The following is a 25,465-nucleotide window of genomic DNA, read 5'->3' on the forward strand; positions in this document are numbered from 1 at the left end:
AAAAAATACGAAAGAGCCAAAAACAGAAAAAAAGGCAGACAAAAAAGAACAGGAAAGAAAATAGAGGAAAAAAGAAATATGAAGATGAAAGGCAGGAAAAAAAAGAAAAAGGAAAGGCACAAAATAAAGGGAAAAACTAGAGAGAAAAGGAAAAGCAAAAAGAAAGTAAGAGAACAGATAAACAGAAAGGAAATAGAAGAAATCGAGAATTTAACGAGAAACGATGACAATAGAAAGACAGCAAACATAAAGAGAAACCGGGACACGAAAGAGAAAAGAAGAGAAAAAACAGGCAGAAAAGAACAGTAAAGAAACAGTAAAAAAAATAGACGACAGAAAAAAGAGAGAAAAGTATGGAAGAAAAGAAAAAAGACAGAAAACAAGAAGCAGAGAAAGAAATGAAAGAGAGAAAACAAAAAAGACCAACGAAAGAGAAAACAAAAGAAGAGAAAAGAGAGACGAAAGGGAGCAACAAAGAAGAAAGAGAGAAAAGGAAAGAAACAAGAAAGAAAAGAAACAAAAATGCAGAAAGAAACCAAGAGAAACGAAAGAGAAGAAACAAAAGAAAGGCAGAAAAAAGGACAGTAAAGAAAGAAGACAGAAAAAAAGAGAAGAACGAGAAACGAAAGAGATCAAAGAACTTCCGAGAGTCAAAAGCAAAAGAACAAACTCTTCGCAACCTAACTTCATTTGAACTAAAAAGCTGACAACAAATGATTTGGTTAATTAAATTTCAGTTGTTTAAACCTTTTTATGAGACTGAGATCAAACAACTAAAGTTTAAATAACCTAATCATTTGTTGTCAGTTTTATTGGATCAAATAAAGTTAGGCTGCGAAGAATTTGTGCTTTTGGTTTTGACTCTCGGAAGATCCTTTCTCTTTCGTTTCTCTTTCTTTTCTGTCTTTTGTCTCTTTACTGTGCTCGTTTCTTCTGCCTTTTTCTTTCTTCTTTTTCTCTTTCGTTTCTCGCTTTTTTCTTTCCGTTTTTCTTTGTTTCTTTTCTATTTTAATTCTTTCCTTTTCTCTCTGTCATGTTTTTGCTTCCTTCCGTGTCTCTTTTTCTTCTTTCTATCTTTTCCCTTCTTTTTTTTGGTTAATCTAAGTGAAGGTCAATTACCGAAATGAAATAGGAGACAGAAAATTGTCCATATAAGATAATTTTAATTAGCTAGTTAGTAACGCCGCAGTGACAACCTAGCTTTGGTGTAACGTTTTAAAAACCTCCGTAACATAGATTGATGCGATTATTCCAATTTCAACTAACTCCGCAAAATGTTTGCGAGGCCGATTTGGTTTTTGAATGATCTTTTGCTTCACTTTTTTTTCAATTTTGCTTGATCTCAGTCTCACAAAACGATTAAACAAAATTCAAAACAGTGAAGCAATAGATAATTTAAAAAAACCAATTTGGTCACGCAGACATTTTGCGTAATAAGTTCTGATTACAAAAATCGAATCAATCTATGTTACGGAGAATTTAATAACGTTACGAAAAAGCTTGTCACAGCTTTTTTGTAACGTTTTTGATCTTCGATTTTATTTCGGTAATTCACCATTACTTAGAGAATCTTTATTCTGTCAACATCTGTGATGCATCAACACATATCATTCTAGGACTATTTTCGTGTAATAAATGGATTCACTTCGTATTAGCAGTTTTTCAATCATTCACCTGTTTTTGCATCCACATCGGTCAATGACCCTTTTGGCACACGCAGCTCTTCGGTCGTTGGCAGCTTTTCGGTCAATGACATATTTTTGCATCCACGCCTATTCAGTCATTGACCTTTACGGCATAGATAGCTTTCGGGTCATTGACTCTTTTGGCGACAGCAGCTTTTCGGCCATTGACCTTTATCAAAATGCTGCATGTTTACCTTTGCTGCATGTTAAAGTGGCCTTAAAACATGTGCAGATTATGAGCTCAAACACTGTGGTATAGGTATTCGAATAGGTGGTATGGGTATATAGAGACAGATATATAGTGACAGGAGGAAAGACATGGAGCACAAAAAGATGTGCAAAAAGGAGCGAATTGGAAAAAGGAGGAACGCATGCGCGCATGCGACATTAATGGACAAAAGTCCCGATAAACTCATTGCGCTTCCGCTTCGCAAACCCTAGACCCAGGTTCAAACCCGACTGTTGTCAGTCACTTTCTCAGAAAACCATGTTTAAGGGCCATTAAAACATGTTAAGATAGGCGCTTAAACATGGTGTTCAGTGGCTCTCTGTCGACGTTGAAAAAGATAACCAATCGACTAATGTCGGACGACTTGCTCAATAACAATTCTAATATAGCCTGTCGGGTATATGTTCACTATAAGGATTCAAATAAGATTGATGTTCATTTTACCTTACACGGGAAACTAGTATGATTAGTTGAAAATTAAACAAATTTTGGTGCTCTCTTCAAAAAATGAACAATAAGTACACTAACGATCACTAAGAAACCACACAAGAACTCAAGCTTCATAATAGTGGTACGAAGCAAATCTTTTTTTGCATAAATGAGAACACGCACAGCTGACCTGATCAGATCGAAAAAGGAACTTTGGACCCATAATATATACATTTTCTAATGATTCCACGCTTTGCGGCAATGAATTTTTGAAATCCGGGAAAGGACAAATTGTCAATCATGATTTGTCAGATAATCTTTTTTGAACTTTTTCAGTCATCATTAAAACAAGATCAGCAGCGCTTTTTTCGGCTCCGAAACCAAACCGCAACTTTTTCAGTAAATTTCAAGCTTATCAAGTGTGTCAAGTGCTTTTTGTATTTTTTCCAATTGTAGTTAATATTTATATCTATATAACGGTAATTTTTCCTATCCCCCTCGCTGATTAGTGTATGGATTCATTTTTAACAGTTCTCAAACATGCGATGGGTTTTTGAAAGTATTCGTTAAATACAAAACATACCCGGCAGATTGCCGGAAATAGCCGCCGTTATAGATAGTAACTAAAACTTCTGAGAACAAAGTTCAAGTACCGGGCATCTAAAAATGCGCTTTATGGGTTTATCCCGTTTCTGTTTCTGACTTCAATTTTTTATACTGACTCTGTTCATTTTTAATTGCTTTGCTGAGCAACTGATGTTCAAAATCACTCTTAGCAGAATGAGAGAAGAGAGAAACTAGCCTACAGAAGTCAAAAAGATTTCACGCAAAATTTTGAAAAAGCGGCAAAATGAGGCCTCAAGCGACATTTTTTGTTCGACGAAGTAAAAACATAGTCGGAAGAATTCCGGAAGCGACTCGAAGCGTCAAAACTTCACTAACAAAACCGCAATTGCAGCGGAAGCCACTACCTTTTGTATTAAACCAATAACTCACTACCTCTCCAGGTCTGCTCTAAAAATTGGTGAAACTTAAACCACTGTCACCAAGAGGAACAAAATGCAGCAAAATTTTATATTATTGAAAACGTTTGGTAACGTTAAAAAATCCGAAATAATTTAAGTAGTCAAAAAACTGACAGTAAGAAAAACCTGGCAAGGTTATCAATTGCCCTCAAATAATTCATGATTCTAATCTGAAAAATATCGCGAGAGCAAACGGATAATAATCTTAGATAAACTAAGTTAAACCTTTTCAAAAAAGAAAGCTCAAAATTAAGAATCAGAAAACACCTAAAATTAGACTTACAATCACTGCAATTAAGACAAAAACAACAGACACTTGTTCCTTCTTGTACATATGCTAGTAGGCACAAAAAAGGAACACCTTAACAAAAAGACATTTTTGAAAATTAAAATTCAATTTAAAAAATTCAAGAAAAACGAATACATTTCATTGTTCAGCATTTAAGACATAGAAAAGATAACTAGTCATCCGATACAAAAATCTATCTTCCTGAAGAGAACAAAAAAATAGGAAAAAGCAGAATTCATAAATACGAAACATTGAAACATTTTTTCCAAAAAAATTGTCACAAAACTTTTAAGACAGCATTTATGAAAAGTAACTGTTTTCCAAAAACTTAACGCCAAAAAATGATTGAAATTTCATTGAAACGAAATTAAGGTCCCTCATGTTGCACAAAAGACTATCTCTAGCAATTACAACCAAAATACAAACAAAAAAACTGACGAAAATCGAAAAAAAACTACCAAAATCGGATTCGCAAATGTACAATTTTATAAAACAAAATTACATCGAGGTAGAAAGAGGCATTGAGTATATGAATTATCAAAGAGAAGTTGCCATATTAACTGATTTTTGACAAAAAGACGGTTAAAAGATCCAAAAATGAAGAAATTAATAGAAAAAAGCCAAAAAATAACTAAAAATATGTGCCAATTTTCAACTTGAAACGCATTTTGAGGCTCTGCAAAACACTGGTATAATTTTACGAGGTTGTTATTTCAATATAGTATCGAATGAAATTTATTTCTACAAGAAATCAAATTAAAAGCAAAAAAATTGGGCCACTTAGACGGAAAAACGGCTAAAAACGGTTATCTATGTGCCATTCAGTCAAAAACTGCTTTTCAAAGTCAAAAAGTCATTAACTAAACGCAGCGCATGATCAAAAACTGCTCTCGCTTAGCGAAAATCTGTTCACCAAGACAGCTTTTCTCACTTTCGCTTTTAGGTCAAAATGCCGCTTGAACAAATCTACTTCCTGTAAAAAAAGACCGAGAGAAAAGGAATACTCCTCTTCGAGTCGTAAAAAAAAATAGAAGTGCTATAATAGCCGGCTGAGAAGATGAGGGCGACTATTAACAATTTTACACAGTGGTAATTTGGTTACAAACCCTCAACAAATTTCTTGGCATTTTTGTTCTTTGAATCAAATATTTCTTTTTTCAGTTGTTTTACGGTGAAAACTTTTAGGTTTTCCACCTTTTCGCATTACTTTTTGGTATGCCGCGTGATTACAGATTGCTTCTCTTCTTTATCGCTACAGACTCTCTGAGTTTGATAACAAATTTTATAGATTTGTTGGGTTTTCTAACTTTTGTAAACTTTCAAGTTTTAAGTTGATGTTTGATTCAGTTTTCTCAAACCGACCCCTACAACCATGTTTGTGTTCATTTTCTCAATTAAAGTTGCCATACTACTGAAACTGAAACTCACTTGGACAGTCTTGCAAGTGGTTCAGGGTGCCACACCCAGTTCTCTAACATCTGGGAAGGAGCCTCGACGAAATCCCTCTCAACTCTGGTTCCTCCGAACATGGCATACTCACTCCTAGCACATATGTTGTGCATCACATGACCAAACTCGTGGAAGAAAGTCTCTACATCATCATGTGTAAACAATGCTGGAGTATCGCCAACTGCCTGTATTGCATTTAATTCAGATAGCTGACGCACTTACATTACAATCTCTTAGATTGCGCACAGAAGATCATGGCGGGAATTTAAAATTTTTCTGTTTTTTTTTCAGTGTCAAAAAAGGTTCTAATTTGGCGTGCAGTTTTAGTTGGATTCCAAAACTATAGTTAATTCAGCTTCTAAACTGAAAGCTAATAAGCTTAATACTAATATCAGCTAGCAATCGCTCTAATGAACCTTGATAATCTAATGCACTAAGACTTAATGACCAGGCTTCATCGGTTTATCCTGATTCTTTTGATTTTGCTCTTTCGACATTGACCGTATTCACTACATAATGAATGAGCGAAAGAATTTAAAAGGCGACAGTGAGTGAAGTAAGTCAGAAGTCCAATGTGAAAACGAAAAACGTGATCAAAAGGTAAAGCGAATTTAAAAAAGGAGAGCACCTAAATAAGCCATTTGAGAGGCTGACGGCGGCTATTAATAACATGAAAATGAACGAAGAAAAAATTATCTGACAAGAAAAGATGATGAAGTATCCGATAAAAATTTCTTTAAAGATTCAACTCCAAAACAGCTATTGGAGTAAGACCATGCGACACGTTAAATTTATTTAATATATTACTCTAAATCGACAGAAAAACCCAACAAAATACAGCAGTAGAGAAAACGGCGGTAAGGGAAAGGAAAAGATGGGCAAAATCAAAAAACATTCTGTGCAAAATTTCAACAATATTTAGCCACGAACAGTGGATAAATTTCCAACATGCTTCTTCCAAATCATTTTTTAAAAAACTTTCACTACCACTTCTGGTTTAGCATATATCAATTCAGCACCACGCCGATTTAATAAAAAACCGAAGAAAAAACACAAAAAGTTAGAAAATTGTATTATTTTTAATTAGAAAGTACCCTCTCTAGCTTACAATGACTTCTAGCAACAGCTCTAAAAAATTATGAATAAAAGGTTGGACAGTAAAAAGTAGCGAAAAACACAAAATCAAAAATTAGCAAAAATAAGCAACACAAAACACGAAAATCCGACAAAATCTGTACAAAAATTACTCTGTTATATATACCAAAACAAATCAACTCTAAAATAAAAAAGCAGCAGAAACAATTAATTGCGCTATACACGTCCCCAAATTCTTTAAAGACTTAATGAAAAATGAAAAAATGCAAAATTAAGAAAAATAATTTTAAATTTCTCAGTTTAAAAGTATTGTTTCTCATAACAAATAATGTTTAATACCAACTGAACTGCAGTCATCGGTATCTAAAAACTCCTGAGCATTTAATTAAATCCCTTATAAGCAGTAAAACAAAACAAAAAGCGACAATTGATAAAATTCGCCAAAAATTCAGAAAATTAGCTGAAAAACCTGTAAATCTAAAAAAGAATGAACTATGAATGGCTCGGGAAAACCATTTAGAAAAAAATCCGTTCCAAAATATTGAAAAAAGTAAATAATAAAATGAAATTCCCGCATGTGAAAAAACCACTAGCGGGAAATCAAAATTTGGTTCAAACAAAAACCTAGGCCTAGTGTGAACTATGAATGAATTGGGAAAACCATTTAGAAAAAAATCCAATCTAAAAATCAAAAAAAGGAAAAATCGGAGTGAAATTGCCACATATGGACAAAAACCACTAACGAGAGAGCGAATTTGTTCAAACACCGTTTTCTCACTCTATTTTAAAATAAGAGCAAAAAAATTTTACGCCGCGAAGCCACTCGCTTTTTCGCTCCACTTCCTGTTTCGGCATGACCAAAATCACAAATCCAATTTGACTTCAAAAATCATGCAAATGTGTAAAGAGATCTTAAAAAAGACAGCTCCCCAATACAATTCAAATACTTTCAATCATAAAAAATAAAAAGAGATTGCATAAATAATAGTCGTTCAGAGGAGGCTGACAAAGGCTATTAATAAAATTCACGTTATTTACCAGAAACCTTCAAACCATTATCAAAACAGCCCTTAAATTTAAACAATATCATAAACACAGCCGGCAGATTGCCGGAAAAGCTGCGAAGGAATAGGCTTGCGTGCCGTAAAACATAGATACAGATTTGGAAAAAAGTTATCGCTGCCAACTTTTTCTCAAAGGGGTGTACATTTGAGAACAATTTTGGGTGCAAAAACTTTTGACGACGCAGAGGTTTGAACAACCGACCCCCGGCCAAAGAACCTGCTGTATTGACCACTAGAATACAAGTCACTTATACACTCTTCTATTAAAACCAACATTGTTTTAGCAACAGACATAAATTCTGAATGCGATCAACTTAGGTCACACGAAAATCACGAGATCAAGAGTGAAAGAGAGACTGAAAACGTGAGGCGACAGAATGTTCTAGAACAAAATGTAAACGAAAAAAAAGCGTTAGACGATGAAACAAAAAACCAAAAGACCCGCAATATAGCTCTGCCCAGCTTACAGCTTCGCAGCTATAATCAAATTTCTAAAACAAAAAAATGAAAAAAAGTTTATAAAAGCCGCACGTGAACAAAAAATTTTGCTCGCTCATAGAAATTTTTATCACCTCATTTTCTCTCTCTCGAAAACAGCGGTTTGAACAAAAATCACTCTTTTCGCTCCTCTTCAATATTGTTCAGCACTAAAACTTCTCCAAAATTTTTCACGCGTTTCATTTCCTGCTTCAAAATTCACTCCAATAAGTGATTTTCCTCTTCGAGATGCGCGACTGATCATTTTTCATATGTGCACAATTATAGATTCTTGTCCGATGCTGAACCAACATGTTTAAGATGTAAAGTCAAGCAAGTATTAAGTCATAACATGAGAGCTCGAGAACGGTCAATTATACGCAAACAGGTTGCTAAGGCGGTCAAAGTGACCTGTTTTCTTAAATTTGATACTTTTGTATGTCGGAGACTCTCAAAATACTCTTGAATTTTACCTTTGGGAAATTGGAAACCATGGCACAGACCGGGTACTGAACACTTCCATCGGAAAACTTGGAATAGGATTGGAGTGGAAAGCAAGCTGCATGACTGAATTTGCCATCTCTAGGATAGAGATCTAAGTAGAAATAGCCCATGATCTCTCCGCTGTCAGCATCTGTCACCTGAAGCAATGCAGAGCCTCATAATTTGCAACTCAACAGAACGTTTGTAGGGTCTTTCCCATAAATGAACTTTTATGAACTTTTGATCCATTTTGGGCGCCAAAACTTATAAAATTGATCGTTTCGCCTTGAACTTTCCTAGCATGCTGAGCATTCTAAGCACTTGAACAACAACTACTGCCACATCAGGGCGTCCAATGAAACAATGCCCACTGAGCGCTACCCGTTAATCCCGTTTTGAAAGGTTTATCAATGGATAAATGAGTAAAAAAAACCTAGCAGGACAAGTCCTGAAAAAACAATACAAAGTATTGAATGAAACATTAAAAACTACTGTACCTGACTAATTGAACAATGCCAACCAAACAAATAAAAGCATTGTCTCAAAATTAGAGAAACAGAAATAATAGCATTCAAAGTGTAAATAGCGCGTTGAAAGCCAAGGTGTCCAATAGCAAGATCCGCTAGAGCTTCTGGCGTCAAAATTTTCAATACAAAATTTGTAATGTAAAATTTCATGCAAAGACGAACCGAGAAGGTCGAAAAATATTTACAACTTGAGCTCAGAAAAATTTAAGTGACAGAAGATTGAAAACTTCAAAAGGAAAAACAAATATCATTGCAATTTTGTCTTATTCTTCATACTTATATCTTCAAAATCAACCGCTTCTTGCTGATATCTATATAGCATATGACTTGCTTGCTAACAGGGGTCTTGCTGCTCATAAGAGGCAAAAAGAAGCAAGAACGACGAGAACTTTAATCTAAACATAACTGACTAAACGTCGGAAGAATTGCTTTCGAAAGACTAGTGAGAGCTCTAATCAATTGCAACCTGCTTCAGTCGGGAGAGGGGAGCCTAAATGGGACTAAGAAATTCAATAGTGGTCTTCAAAAAACCACATTAGAGGTTGATATACCACTATTATTTAAAGCAAAAAATGGCACCAGTTTCGGCGCACTTTTCAACCGCCAATTGAGTTCAGCTGCTTGAAATTGTGATTGAGAGAGAAATTTAGATCACGCAAAATGCAAAAAGTCAAGAGCGTAAAAGTCACTCGAAAAGTGAAAAACTGTCAAGCAAAAGTTTTGCATAAAGAAGACACTCGTTTACAATAATTGCTATGAACAATAAGAGCAATTAATAAATTTAACCCGAAACTTTAATCTAAAACTGCATAAATTTTCTCAAGTGCAGAAAAACTGAAAAGGTTAAAACTCTCCAAAAAAATTGAAAAGGTGAAGTCTCCAAAATTTATGAAACTTTAGATTAAAAATCATTCAATTGTCACAAACTATACAGTTATCCATGGTCAAGCTCATAAAACTTTCTTTGGTGTCCGAAGATTAATCAACAAAAATAAAGTCAAAGAATTTGAAGAAAACTGCTAAAATTATCAGAAGTCAGCAGGAAAGTTTATTGAGAAGCTTTTTGAACAGAATGAGAGAAGAGTGAGACTAGCCTAGAGAAGTCACGCTAGCCTAGAAAGATTTCACGCAAAATATCGAAAAAGCGGCAAAATGGGTAAAGCGAAAAAAAGTTCGACGAAGTAAAATAGGAGCGCTATAATAGCCGGCTGAGAAGATGAGGGCGGCTATTAATAAGCAATAGAGATGGCAACTAAGAACGAAGTTTGAGTAATGGGCATCTAAATTTGGTCTATGGGTTTATCCCTTTTCTATTTCTGATTTCGTTTTTTGATACTGACTTCACTTTGAACTGCTTTGCTGATCAACTGCTGTCTAAACATAACAGGACAAGTCCTGACGTACAATTCAAAGAATTGTCATCAACTAAACAAAAATTAGACCTAGAACGGAGTAATAGTGAATTGGAAAAACGATTTCCGAAAAAAAAACACAAAAAAAAAACAGAAAATCAATGTCAAAATGCCGCATAAGAGCAAAAAATCCCCTAGCGGGAAATGAAACTTTGGTTCAAACAAAAACCTAGGCCTCGAATGAACCGAGAATGGATCAGGAAAACCATTTAGAAAAAAGTCTGATCAAAAATATCGAAAAAACGGTAAAAATCAAAGCGAAATTGCCGTATGTGAACAAAAAACATGATTTTTGAAGTCATATTGAAGTAGTGATTTTGGTCACGCCGAAACAGGAAATGGAACGAAAAAGCGAGTGGTTTTGTGGCGTGAAATTTTTGCACTCTAATTTTAAAGTAGAGTGAGAAAATGGTGTTTGAACAAAAATTCGCTTTTGTTCAAAGCGAATTTTTGTTCAAACATCATTTTCTCACTCTACTTGAAAATTAGAGTGCAAAAATTTCACGCCGCAGAACCACTTGTTTTTTTTGCTCCACTTCCTGTTTCCGTGTGACCAAAATCAGTACTCCAATTTGACTTCAAAAATCATGAAAACGTGTGAACAGATCTTAAATAAAGACTTCGCCCTAATACAATTCAGTTTCTTTAAACTGTGAAAAACTAGGAGCACTATAATAGCCGACTGAGAAGCTGAGGCGACTATTAACAAGAAACCACTAGCGAGAAAGTGAATTTTTGTTCAAACACCATTTTCTCACTCTACTTTAAAATTAGAGTAAAAAAATCTCACGCCGCAAAACCACTTGTTTTTTTTTGCTCCACTTCCTGTTTCCGTGTGACCAAAATCAGTACTCCAATTTGACTTCAAAAATCATGAAAATGGGTGAACCAATCATAAAAACATAGCCGGCAGATTGCTGGAATAGCTGCGAAAGAATAGACCTGCGTGCTATATAATAGATATAGAAACAGATACAGATCTAAAGTAAAAATCGACATGGCTCAAAAAACTAGGTAAAAAATATTCAGCGATAAATTAATAACAGTTGTTAAAATTCATTCCACAGAAGCCTCTTATTAGGGACCTTTACTGCACATATGAGTTCCTCTGACCTTAAACAAATTCAAAGTAAACTTAAGTTTGCTTTTGCTAAAGCGAGTGAGAAATGACGTCACGCGAGCAAATGCCGTTAGTGAGAGGAAGAAGTCATTCAGAAAATTTGACTTTTTCAGCTTTGCTGTGTGAACAAACGTAAAACGAAAAAAGAGCGTCAGACGACGAAACAAAAAAACATAGCAGGACAAGTCCTGACGTACAATTCAAAGAATTTTCATTGTCTAAACAGAAAAACTAGACCAAGAATGGACTATGAGTGAATTGAAAAAACCATTTAAAAAAAATCAGATCAAAAAACAAGAAAAAACAGAAAATCAATGTCAAAATGCCGCATGTGAACAAAAAGAACCACTAGCGAGAAATGAAAATTCAATTCAAACAAAAAACTAGGCCTAGAATGAGCTGAGAATGCATTGGGAAAACCATTTAGAAAAAAATCCCATCCAAAAAATCGAAAAAACAGTAAAAATCAGAGTGAAATTGCCGCATGTGAACAAAAACCACTACCGAGAAACCGAATTTTTGTTCAAACACAATTTTCTCACTCTACTTTGAAATTAGAGCGAGAAAAATTGACGCCACAAAACCACTCGCTTTTTCGCTCCATTTCCTGTTTCGGCGTGACCAAAATCACCACTCCAATTTGACTTCAAAAATCATGAAAACGTGTGAACAGATCTTAACAAAAGACTTCGCCCTAATACAATTCAGTTTCTTTAAACTGTAAAAAACTAGGAGCACTATAATAGCCGACTGAGAAGCTGAGGCGACTATTAACAAGAAACCACTAGCGAGAAAGTGAAGTTTTGTTCAAACACCATTTTCTCACTCTACTTTAAAATTAGAGTAAAAAAATTTCACGCCGCAAAACCACTTGTTTTTTTTCTCCACTTCCTGTTTCCGTGTGACCAAAATCAGTACTCCAATTTGACTTCAAAAATCATGAAAAAGTGTGAACCAATCATAAAAACATAGCCGGCAGATTGCTGGAATAGCTGCGAAAGAATAGACCTGCGTGCTATATAATAGATATAGAAACAGATACAGATCTAAATTTAAAATCGACATGGCTCAAAAAACTAGGTAAATAATATTCAGCGATAAATTAATAACAGTTGTTAAAATTCATTCCACAGAAGCCTCTTATTAGGGACCTTTACTGCACATATGAGTTCCTCTGACCTTAAACAAATTCAAAGTAAACTTAAGTTTGCTTTTGCTAAAGCGAGTGAGAAATGACGTCATGCGAGCAAATGCCGTTAGTGAGAGGAAGAAGTCATTCAGAAAATTTGACTTTTTCAGCTTTGCTGTGTGATCAAACGTAAAACGAAAAAAGAGCGTCAGACGACGAAACAAAAAAACATAGCAGGACAAGTCCTGACGTACAATTCAAAGAATTTTCATTGTCTAAACAGAAAAACTAGACCAAGAACGGACTATGAGTGAATTGAAAAAACCATTAAAAAATCAGATCAAAAAACAAGAAAAAAAAACAGAAAATCAATGTCAAAATGCCGCATGTGAACAAAAAAAACCACTAGCGAGAAATGAAAATTCAATTCAAACAAAAAACTAGGCCTAGAATGAGCTGAGAATGCATTGGGAAAACCATTTAGAAAAAAATCCCATCCAAAAAATCGAAAAAACAGTAAAAATCAGAGTGAAATTGCCGCATGTGAACAAAAACCACTACCGAGAAACCGAATTTTTGTTCAAACACAATTTTCTCACTCTACTTTAAAATTAGAGCGAGAAAAATTCACGCCGCAAAACTACTCGCTTTTTCGCTCCATTTCCTGTTTCGGCGTGACCAAAATCACCACTCTAATTTGACTTCAAAAATCATGAAAATGTTTGAACAGATCTTAAGAAAAAAAGACAGCGCCCCAATACAATTCATATTCTTTGAATTGTAAAAACCAAGAGCACCACAATATAGCTTTGCTCAGCTTACAGCTTCGTAGCTATAAAAAGACAGCGCGTCAATACAATTTAAGTTCTTTGAATTGTAAAAAAGGAGAGTGCCTAAATAATAGCCGTTTGAGAGACTGACGGCGGCTATTAATTTAAAAAAAACTTGCACGAGGGAAACTCAAAGCAGGTGAAAGAAAGTAGATGCGATGTTTTGTGGACATACAGTAGAAAAAATAGAGCAAATTTGATAAGGTGAAAAACAATTAAGATTGAAACATCTGACTTTGTGATTAGCTTTTGTATGAGCGACAGTTTCTCCCAGATGCAGATGAATGAATTTTAATTATTGCCCTCCTATTACATTTAAATAGAGTGTAATGCGCTCAGTAGACCTTAAGCCTCCATTAAATGAGCAGAATAATTTTCAATTTGAAAAATAACTGGTAAACAAAACATATGCCCACCTGATAAAGTTCCACTTCAGGGTGCCAGGTAGGGCCATCGGAGATCTGTTGAAACTCGAGATGAAGCAACTGCTGGTATATACCCAACAGACCCTCAGTCACTACATCTACTGGAAAGTATTCCTGAAACAGGCCGTCTTAATTTAGTCTAACAAGTTGACCGTGTCTAAATTTGTCTTGAACGGATAGCTGAAACATTGATGCTGAGGAGTCACAGAAATGTAGTTTTTAACAAAATCTGTTCACGTAGGAACATCAATAGAGAAAGTTTTAAAAATTTAAAGCACAGGGAGCAAACAGTGGAAAATAAATTGTAGCCTAGGGGAAATTTCGGTCAAAGCTCCGATATTAACCGCTTTATGTCGATTTTAAGTAAAACGAAAGAAGTACAATCCCTAGTTTTTCTGGCAAAATATAAAAATGGTTTCTGACCTTTAAAAACATAGCTGGCAGATTGCCAGAAAATAGCCGCAATAGATTCGTAGATCGGCAGTCTAAAAAAAAAACAGTAAAAAAGACAGACCAAAAAATTCGTCTTTTCATTGAAGGCTGATCTGTTATATTTTGATTAAAAATCTGTATAAGTTATTGCTGCCTCTATTAGCTGATCTCAAATAACCTTCATTTAGAGTGACCTCCATTTGACCTTACCTCTTTGAATTAAAGTAAATAAAGGTCAATTTCAAAGTGAGGAAGTCATTTTTGAGAGTGAGGTAAGTCAAAAGTGACCAAAAATTTAATCACGCGAATGAACCGAAAACTCGCTCCACTAAGAGCGAAAAATGACGTCACACATGCAATTCAGTTGAAATTGCATGAACGAATGAACAAAAAGTGGCTGTGACGTCATATGGTCGTAACAAAAATCATGACGACGAAATAAAAAAACATAGCAGGACAAGTCCTGACGTACAATTCAAAGAATTTTCATTGCCTAAACAGCAAAACTAGACCAAGAATGGACTATGAGTGAATTGAAAAAACCATTTAAAAAAAATCAGATCAAAAAACAAGAAAAAAAAACAGGAAATCAATGTCAAAATGCCACTAACAAAAAACCACTAGCGAGAAATGAAAATTCAATTCAAACAAAAAACTAGGCCTAGAATGAGCTGAGAATGCATTGGGAAAACCATTTAGAAAAAAATCCCATCCAAAAAATTGAAAAAAAACAGTAAAAATCAAAGTGAAATTGCCGCATGTGAACAAAAAACCACTAGCGAGAAAGCGAATTTTTGTTCAAACACCGTTTTCTCACTCTACTTTAAATTTAGAGCGAAAAAATTTCACGCCGCAAAACCACTCGCTTTTTCGCTCCACTTCCTGTTTCGGCGTGACCAAAATCACTACTCCAATTTGACTTCAGAAATCATGAAAATGCGTGAACAGATCTTAAAAAAACAGCGCCCCAATACAATTCAAATTCTTTGAATTGCAAAAAAAACCAAGAGAAGGCCAATAATAGCCCCAGCTATCGCTGTGCGGCTATTAAAAACAGAAGAATCAACTTTTGAACAATTCTCTCACCTTGCTTACGATCGGAGAGAACACTGACCTTGAGTTTCTCGTGGTCTACACTGTACTGTATCTCAGCTGTCTTGTTCATGTAGTACCTGAAGTCCCACATGTTGATTCTGCCATCGTTCTCAAACCCATTCTCTTTTGCATCTTCTGCCTACAACACAAGCTTATTGCCTATCAGGTTTAAATATGTTGAATACAAAACGTAACATAATCATTGGGGACATGGGTTGACATTGGACAATGAAGAAACCACAGATATTTCAGTAGAATATTTGCGTATAATTATCAACTCGTAATCACCATTGCGCAAAATTTGATAGCACTGCAACTGCACCTCATTAATACGGGATCAAAAAATAGGGATCTTTTTCATCTACCGGTATATCTTAGTGGTTTTTGCAAGTGTTATAAAATTTTAATCAGCACGAGGTTTTATTTTCAGCATAAGTTGTGTAATGCTCATATGGTCTAACCTTGTATTGTAGATAAAGTGCCATCTCCTTTTCTGCAGAAGGCTTTAGTTTGGCAGACAAGTCGGCTAAGAACTCGGCAACTGTCTTCTGTTTCTTGGCCATTCGCAGCTCTAACACATAGTCAGCATGGTTCGGATAGTCCAGGATGCTAGCCTAGTCAACACAACCAATAACAAACTCTGATATTGGAATGCATTAAATCACGTTACAACTTAAGCTCAACATTCATGTCTTACGAGTGTAAAATTTTCAAATTTAGCCTCCTACTTTTCAAATTTGACAAGGGATAATTGATAAAATTTCAATTTTTCAGCAAATCCACAAACTGGTAAGCTTCGTGAAGGCATAGCGAGAGAACATATACCTATTGACGTCACGAGTCTAATCACAATAATTTGATGCGACTGATACAATTCGACTGAGGTAAAAAAAATTACGCCTTAAAAATATTATTGCCTAATATATTATCACACCTGTCGAGCTCTAAGCGCAGCGGCTTCCTCTAACAGTTTGGCATTGAGGTCTTTGCATCTGGAATCGAAGGCAGTTTGGAGCATTTTGCGTGTTTCTGGGAGGACACACTTCTTTTGCACTGGAAAGTAGTCCGGATACTTCAGAGTGATTAGGTACTTGCCATCCTCTTGCCTACGGGCGTCCAGAAAGTCCCTCGGGACACCTAATATGAAACAAAAGAACCATGTTTAACAGAACTGCTTTGTTCATGAACACATTGTTCTCTTTAAATGTTAATACTGTTAAATGTTAAGGTCCCGTTGAATACTAATAATAATAATGGGATTCCAGCAGTAGATTCAACGCAATTCTTACAAAATTAACCACTTTTTACGCTTAAAAGATGCGGTCACATTGCGGTGAGAATTATTTGTTTTCGTTGCTATTCACCACAAATTTTACGTCATTTCTTTGTTTAACACCGACCCAGCACCGGCCATCAACTTTTTTTTTACTAAATATTAACCTTAATAAATATACGCGACCACACTAATTTCAACCGATACAACACGATCATGCCGATAATAATTGCTTACCTATATTTAGATCCCATTAATTAATATTTCTACCTCTAGCTGGTTTAGGCAGGTACTGTTCAACCATTTGGTCTAATAACATTCTTCACCAATTATCCGATTACACCATATTTCTCAAGAACATTAAATTCTGAAACCTGTTTAAGGAAAGGAGATAGAAAGGAAAAGTGACCTTTGAGCTGCTCGTCAGTTAGCAGAAAGGTCGTGTTCTCATCGTTGACGTTCTTCTGGAAGTCTATTGATATATCACTGAGTCGTTTCTTGATAGCTTTGATCTCATTTCTCACCGATTCTTCTAGATGTAGACCACTGCGTAGGCCGTTCTTCACCAGTCGGTCTATCAATCTCTTCGACTGTCCGTCTAATTTAGCACCTGCCAATAACACGACTCCATCAGATACATAATATTTCTGAAATAACTCACCGAGAAGTTAAAAAAAGTTACAAAAATGCTTTGCATCAAAACGAATAACACAAAGAGAAAAAATTAAGAAAAAACCTTTGATGCCAACACTCGCTAAATTGCGATCAGTATAGAACCCTTACAATAGCGTTCAAAATTGTTTTCTACTGACAAACCATTTCCCCGATTAATCAATTTTTGATTTCACAAAAAGCTAAAAAAAAATTAGCTTCAACTTGAACTTTTAGTATCTATCTGACCTTCGGAAGATTGTTGAAACTTTCTGAGATTGTCGAAGACATCCTTTCTCATTTGCATTTCCACGTGGTGTTCTGACATTCTCTTGTCAGCCTCTGTGCTTGCATCTCTAATATCTTCTTGAGGGTGGATGTGGTGCAGGAAATCCAGGTTGTTCTCTATTGGATTCTGCCTGGCCGAATGTTCCGATAGCCGCACCAAAACCGCTTCCTTCGTCAACTAAATAACCAAAACAACTTTATTCAGCTGCCCAGAAATCCTAATTAGCCAGCAGAATTCATTAAGCAGGGCAGTAGAGACCATGCTTTACTGATTTATTTTTTAGAATGGGTCTGTTTTTCCTTTCGTGACCACAAATTGGCGCCAATTATGTCACAACAATCTTGCACCGGTTATACTCAACCCATATTCTTCCCTCTCTATGCATTTGCATTTTTCTCCAGTACCACATGATTCGGTTAAACTTCCGTCATATTCCAACGAGATAAAACTATTTGACAAAAATTAGAGAAAATGAACATAAGTCTACAAGCGTCAGATAAATCGCTGTCGAACGACAGGCAGAGTAATTTATTTCAGAGGGGCTCTAGCGTAGATAATTTTTATGGAAGCAAAATTCCGGCTAAGGAGGTGTTCGAAACCCGGCCACCCGCGTGCTTGCTTGACTTTTAACATTCTAACGTCCGATTTCACAACTGGTTTTGTTTGAGCAACAGACTTACCTTCTGAATAAAAGCAAGTTAGATCACGCATTCGGGAAGTCAAATCGAAAGAATGTTCTAGAACAAAAGCGCAAGAGCGCTATTAATTGAGCAAAAGCGCAATCGAGTTCAAATTCGGGACGGTAGGATGATCAAAGAAAACTAGGGTCTTTCCCATTACAGCATCGATCCCAGCTTGGTGGTCATATAACGTATTGACTCCCAATCATGGCAATTATCCCATAACGGGGCTATTTTCAGGAGGGGTGCTATAATGGTGAAAGACCCCAAAACTGATTCTTTAGAAACTGCACATAACCAGCGACATAACGTTTTGTTTTGGACTAGAAAAATACTCTAAATAAGAAATCTAAACAATGATATCAATCTAGACCGAATGGAAGTCTACAAAAAACCCAGAAAACCCTCGGACACCAAAATGTCTTCATAAATATGCAGATGAACAGAATTTGATAATTGGGATTTCCCGAGAATTTGAAAGTCATTCCCAGCTCACCCAATCTTTCGAAAGCTTTATGGTTATCCCACGAAACGAACGGATCAATTTAAAACCAATGACTCCCTTAAAAACTTTCGCACGTAGATTGCGAGTTCACTCTCTTTATTACCTCACGCTGAAAAATTAGCATCAGGAGCTCTGAAAGCTTACTTCTCAGTCTAAAAACTGCATTAGGAAGGAACAAAAGAGTCGATTTGAAGTGAGCATGACGTCATAACAAAAATCTTGACATGGTCCAAAGAATTGGCTCAAATTCGATGAGTCGAAACATCCAGAACAAACTATCAAACATCTGAAAAACCCAGATGAACAGCACTAATAGCACTACTCATAAGTTATTTAGAAACTTGATCTTCTGCAAAGATATCGATTTAGAGAAAAGAGTTGTAAAAATTAATGAAGCCAGTCCTTTATTTTCCTCGGGGAAACAACCACTCAATCGAAAGTTTATGAAACAATTATGAAACCATTCAGAGATATAGGAAATGACTAACAAACAAAATTTGTTGAGACCGAGAGATTGCCTTTGTTGAGAGAGGCTGTGTCCTTGATAGATAGAGAATTGTGATTATTGAAACTGTTGATTATATTTTATGGTTAATATTAACAAAGTTAACGATTCGAGTGCGCGTCAAGCTTGATAACGGGTGTGTGAACGCCAATCGTAACTTAACAAAACAAACAAACGATCGAGTGAAAACAAAAATCAAAAGGTCGATTGAAAGTCTGGTGCTTAAAAGGTAACTCAATCTATAAAACAGATCTGTAAGAGCAATGTTGGTCGGAACTCCGGCAGAGCATGTAACATTTTGTAGATCATATAAAACATGCAAAATTTCTATGTGATTAATCACAGTAAGAGCATTGTAAAACATGGAATGGAGAGCAGGCTTGCCTCAAGAACATTGCGAAGTTTGGCCCATGCTTGAGCGGAATTTGTAAGACAGTGTCTCAGAAAATATCTGGAGGATCCGTCCTCATAGTGCATAGTTGCAGTTGGGGAGCCAGTGGCCAAACTGGTCAACGTCCACTCCAACTTTGTCACGGAAATTACATTTTTAAACCTTTTATACTAAGCAGACAATTTTTCTCATTTAGTTTTCCATTCTTCAAAAATACTGCTCTCTAGTAAATACATTTTGTTCAACAACTTTACTGGCAGGTTCTTTAATTTAAGGAAAGAAAGCTCTAAATGAAAAGAGTAGTTTTGTTTAAGTAAGATCCTGTTTGGTAAGTAAAAATTTGTGTGCCAGCAACGTCTTGGTTTAGGTTTTGCTTTAATGTTTAGATTGTTTAAAAAATCTTTTAGGTTTCAATTTTTTGTAGGTGAAACTCTTGAGTCTCAAGTAAAGAAGTTTTTCTAACACAAATAACATTAAGTATGAATAGCAAAATGATTGAAAACTTTTTCTTAAGTGGTAAAGATGACTGTCTTTTCCTGAACAATTTGAAGCACAAACGTAAAGCGCAACGTCTTCGAGCGCAATTTGAAGCGCAATTTGAAGCGCAACGTCTTGGTTTAGGTTTTGCTTTAAAGTTTAGATTGTTTAAAAAATCTTTTAGGTTTCAATTTTTTGTAGGTGAAATTCTTGAGGCTCAAGTAAAGAAGTTTTTCTAACACAAATAACATTAAGTATGAATAGCAAAATGATTGAAAACTTTTTCTTAAGTGGTAAAGATGACTGTCTTTTCCTGAACAATTTGAAGCACAAACGTAAAATTTCAAGTTGAATAAAACTCTTGGCGGTACTGTAGGATATAAAACATATCTAAGTTAAGAGGGCGAGCCTCTTAAAAACATTTTTAAGCCAATAGAAGAGATTTTTGATGAACAGATGGCAATTTGGTATGAAATACTCCAGTAACGACAAGAAATCAGTTTTAATTTTGTGAATCAAAAAGGGAAACATGTATGAAGCTTGTGAAGTGTTGTGTAAGAGGTTTAAAAGTCCTGAAACACTACGTTTGCAAAAATTGATATCTGATTTAACAAATTTAGAAAAAAACAGTAACAAATATAAGGAGTATATTAGAGTAGAGGACATGCAGCTAAAGCTTTTGAATTCTGGGAGTCAAAAATTGAAACAATTTTTTGTCTCAATACTTTTGAAAGGATTCCTTGTGAACTTTTGCACGCTGGTAGAACATGGACGAGATAAAACCTTGGATGAAATTAACCCTGATTCCCATGAAATTATCGCGATTCGATTAATTTTGAAAGTGAGAGCGGAGCAAAAGAGAAAGAAATCAGAATACATTTTCTTAACGTATAATAGTAACCAAAAAGAGACATTGCAAAAATTCTGTAGTTCAGCAAGACCGAAATCAAAACACTTAAATTCTTTTTCGAAAATAAATGTTATAAATGCAACAAAAGTTAAACATCTCCAACAAATGTTTTACGAGCAAAAAATTTGAATCCTAAGCCAAGAAAAATGAACAAAAAATATTAAAAGAAATTAAAAACTTAGTTTCAGAGGATAATTTTAGCTTCTTCTCAAGCGAGTATCGTGTTGAAACTCTTGTGCAACAAATTATATGACTAAAAAAGTACTTTTGCTTGTCTGGATGAAACGTTTACTGGTATAATTGACAGTGCAAAAACATTTCTATCTATGAAAAGCAGACGCTGAGTTCTCCAGCAAAAATAATGATGAACTGAAAAAGATGCTTTATTCGTAGCTGATAACTCAAAAAATTAATGTCTGGCAAAACTTGACCTTCGTATTGACTTCTCTTTTAGTGAACAACTTCAACTCGTTTTTAAAAATTATGAAAAGCAGACGCTGAGTTCTCCAGAAAAAATAATGATGAACTGAAAAAGATGCTTTATTCGTAGCTGATAACTCAAAAAATTAATGTGTGGCAGAACTTGACCTTCGTATTGACTTCTCTTTTAGTGAACAACTTCAACTCGTTTTTAAAAATTATGAAAAGCAGACGCTGAGTTCTCCAGAAAAAATAATGATGAACTGAAAAAGATGCTTTATTCGTAGCTGATAACTCAAAAAATTAATGTGTGGCAGAACTTGACCTTCGTATTGACTTCTCTTTTAGTGAACAACTTCAACTCGTTTTTAAAAAAGTTTAACATTTGTTTTGAAACTGAAAATGGATTGTTTGTGTAGAAAAAATTTCCTGGTTGTCATGAAAAAATTCTCACACAATTTCTCACCGAATATATTTGATTGAATTTGAAAGAGATTAAATTGCTAGATTGTCATTGGATACAATTTTATACAGTAACTTCCTGAAAAAGTAGTATTGTTTGTAGAAGTTGATTAAATACTGCAATTGGATTATAAGTAGGATTGTAAAACGGTTGGATTATTTGGAATGTTGAATATATTAGCTGAAGAAATTAGTTGAATTGATTGGTACTCTGCATCGAACCAGAATCTGAAATAAATATGCAAAACAATCATTTATGAATTGAGTATGAGACATATGGGTTGGTGACAGGAAAAGCAGAGATGTTCAAAACATAATGTTAGAAGACGGAAAACAGAAAAAAGAAAAATGCTTTAATGCTGACAAAAAAGACTGTCCTCGGGAGAGGAGCAACTTAGAATAAACTAATTTCTGAAGTCTGATAGCTTGTCTACTAACTAGCTCTGTCAAGCAGACCTGATACTTGTTTTGCTGCTAATGCTCTAAGTTCGTTTGTTGAAAATCCCGGAGAGGGTCATTGAAAAGCGGTCAAGCGTGTTCTTAGATGCTCAAGAGAATGAATGTATAAGAATTTTCACGAGACTCACAGTCTTGATTTTGAAGAAATTGGGGAACTTTAGTTTCTTGAATTACGCTTGCTTGGGAAAAAGTGGACCTGTGCTTTGAACATGGAATTTTACGTAACACATGCTTTTGCATTCAGCTATTGAAAAACCATCTTTTGAAAAGATATACAAAGAAAAACGATTTATCTATTGTCAAAACTTTTGGTTGTTGTATTTACGCATGTTGAAAAACAAATTAGTAAAAATTAGATCAAACAAGGGGAATTCTTCTTGAAAGCTCTGATAATAGTTAAGCCTATTTGACGGTGTTTGAAGACGAAAGACTTGCCCAAAATTCCAAAGTCGAGACACGTAAGATTTAATGAGAAAGGAATTTCACTTCAAACTAATTCAAAATTATTCTAATGCATTGATAATGATTCAATTGAAGTTTCTTTTTTGAGCCAACTAGCTGTTGAGACTTTGCTTTCCAGAAATTAATTTTGAGGCTTTGGAAACTTCAAATTCGCTTGAGGCAATGAACGAATAAGATTCCTTGGTTGAAAAAAATATTTGATTTTTGATGAAAAGTGATGAAAAACTAAGAGGAAGTATATGGCATCGCTATAACGCTCGTTTTATTGCAAACAATTGTATTGATCTTCGGCGAAAAAATTAAAATAAACTTTTCTTACAAGAAACATCCACCAGGTGGCTTACACGAGTCTGGCTATCTCCAGCCATTAACAATTGAAACAAACGGACATAAAACCGCTTATATAAATGCTCCAATTGAACAAGATATAGTCATTAAACAACTTGAATTTTGAACGTTCAGATGAAAATGGAAAACCGTTTGTTTGTATATTAAAAAAGAGTTTGTATGGTGTGAAGCAGTGTGGAAGAAACTGGTTTTTAACTTTGAAAAGTTCTTTGATAAAACAAATTTTACTAAATCAATTCTTGACGAATGCTTGTTTATCAACAATCCGGACAAAAAATAGTTGGTATTCTTCGTTTGTGGGTAGACATAGTTTGTGGCCTCTTAAAATGTTTATGACAGATTTCAAAATTTTAAAACTTTCGAAATGAGTGACTGTAAACCAATTGGAACGGCATTAGAGGAAAATTTCAAAATTTCCAAAAAAGACTGTCCTCGGGAGAGGAGCAACTTAGAATAAACTAATTTCTGAAGTCTGATAGCTTGTCTACTAACTAGCTCTGTCAAGCAGACCTGATACTTGTTTTGCTGCTAATGCTCTAAGTTCGTTTGTTGAAAATCCCGGAAAGGGTCATTGAAAAGCGGTCAAGCGTGTTCTTAGATGCTCAAGAGAATGAATGTATAAGAATTTTCACGAGACTCACAGTCTGGATGTGTTGATTTTGAACGTAGCTGGCAGATTGCCAGAAAATACCTGCAATAGCTTTGTAGATCTGCAGTCTTCAAAAAACAGTAAAGACAGACAAAAAAAATCGTTATTTATTTTGTATAAAAATCAGTATTAGTTTTTGCTGCCTCTATAAGCTGCTCTCAAATAACCTTCATTTAGAGTGACACACACCCATTTGACCTTATCTCTTTGAATTGAAGTAAATAAAAGTCAATTTCAAAGTGAGGAAGTCATTTTTGAGAGTGAGGTAAGTCAAGTGTGACCAAAAATTTATTCACGCGAATGAACAAAAAACTCGCTCCACTAAGAGCGAAAAATGACGTCACATATGCATTTCAGTTAAAATTGCATGAACGAATGAACAAAAGCAGATTTGAAGTGTTTGTGACGTCATATGGTCGTAACAAAAATCGCGACGATGAAATAAAAAAACATAGCCGGTAAAAAACCGGAAACGACTCAAATCGTCATGCAGTATAATCTCTAACCTAACCTTACTGAAATCAGAACATCAAAATAGAGAGAGAGAGAAAGACTTAATCCCCGATTAAGGGCCAATAACTAAAAATCTATGAAAATCATTTCTACTATTTAACATTTACAAACCTCGTACATGTGGGGCAATTGAAACAATTAAACCATGAGCATCGATAACAGGGATTGAAACAGGGGATGATGGATTCAAAAAGTTCAACAATCTTGTTGATCTTGAAAGAGTCATCGTCGATTATCCCATGACGATAGAAAAAGTTGATCATGTTGATGGACCGTTCGTAGAAAGATCCAGGGGCTACTTTACGTTTGAGTTTGAACCTGTTTCTCCATCTTCTCGTCACACCAAGAGATAAAACTTCAACATTATCACAAGTCGCTCAATAGCTTCCTTTGGGCCAAGAGAATGAAGAGTCGGCAATCCTCAACTTGCATAAAAGGCCATTGGTAGGATTTTGTGTGAGAAGAGTTTCTAGATATTACCGAAAACCCTGAGGCCTTCAAGTGAAAAGCAACAGAATTGAGAACTATAGAGGAGTATGGGAACAACATAGGCGACGTAGAGCTTGTACTTGATATGTGATGGAGTGCTCCAAGGTATAGTATTTTTAGGCTTGTAGAAAGCTCTGCGGCTGTTACTGACTTTACATTGAGTGTGCATGTTCCATTTTAAATTTCTATTGACATAAACTCCGAGATCCTTACGAGTTCGTGTTGAAATTCGAAGCAAAAAATCATTGAAAGCATTTGCAACTTCAATCCAAGAACCGCATTTCGATGTACCGGAAAACATTGGATGGGGAAGATTTTTATCCTCAAAGCTTTCGATGATTTGAAGCAAGAATCTTGGTTGGAAGTAACTTTCCCAGATATGTAGAGCACCTTGTCCAATTCCAAGGGTGTCCTCAAGGTTCCGCACGACAATGACCAGAATGATACTTCCTCTTGCTAGTTGTCAGTTTATTCAAAGTATGCACAGTATGGGATGAGTAGTAGGTTGGCAGGGACGCCCTTTTTCTGGTTACGCTCCGAAAACTGTTTGACACTAACATGCAGATGGTGATAGAAATTGGCAAACAAGAGGAAAAAAACTTAAGTAGCCCGACAAACCACATTAAAGTGTCTTAAAAATGCCGACAATTTTTTAAGTGCGGGGGGAGCTGTAGGGTGGGTGGGTAGATAAGTTGGGGAGGTGGGTAGTGCTGGGGTAGTTTGGGGGGGGGGGTAGGTGGGGATAGTTAGGTGAAGGGAAGGGGTAGTTTGGGGGTAGGGGTAGGTA

The 25,465-nt window shown here is 35.4% G+C and overlaps 1 protein-coding gene across 1 annotated transcript in view; it reads right to left on the bottom strand.

The window, feature by feature from the left end:
* LOC142345766 (thimet oligopeptidase-like) overlaps positions 1-25,465 on the bottom strand; it is a 112,677-nt gene that overhangs the window by 18,068 nt on the left and 69,144 nt on the right. Inside the window, exons 3-10 of the mRNA XM_075398083.1 lie at positions 17,369-17,585; positions 16,878-17,078; positions 16,130-16,332; positions 15,657-15,809; positions 15,215-15,334; positions 13,660-13,782; positions 8,216-8,383; positions 5,086-5,291 (exon numbers count right to left, since the gene is read on the bottom strand). Coding sequence (XP_075254198.1) covers positions 5,086-5,291; positions 8,216-8,383; positions 13,660-13,782; positions 15,215-15,334; positions 15,657-15,809; positions 16,130-16,332; positions 16,878-17,078; positions 17,369-17,585 — 1,391 coding nt within the window. The remainder of the gene's footprint in view (positions 1-5,085; positions 5,292-8,215; positions 8,384-13,659; positions 13,783-15,214; positions 15,335-15,656; positions 15,810-16,129; positions 16,333-16,877; positions 17,079-17,368; positions 17,586-25,465) is intronic.

Source organism: Convolutriloba macropyga, chromosome 9, assembly GCF_964194025.1.
Source record: "Convolutriloba macropyga chromosome 9, txConMacr16.3, whole genome shotgun sequence".
NCBI lineage: Eukaryota > Metazoa > Xenacoelomorpha > Acoela > Convolutidae > Convolutriloba > Convolutriloba macropyga.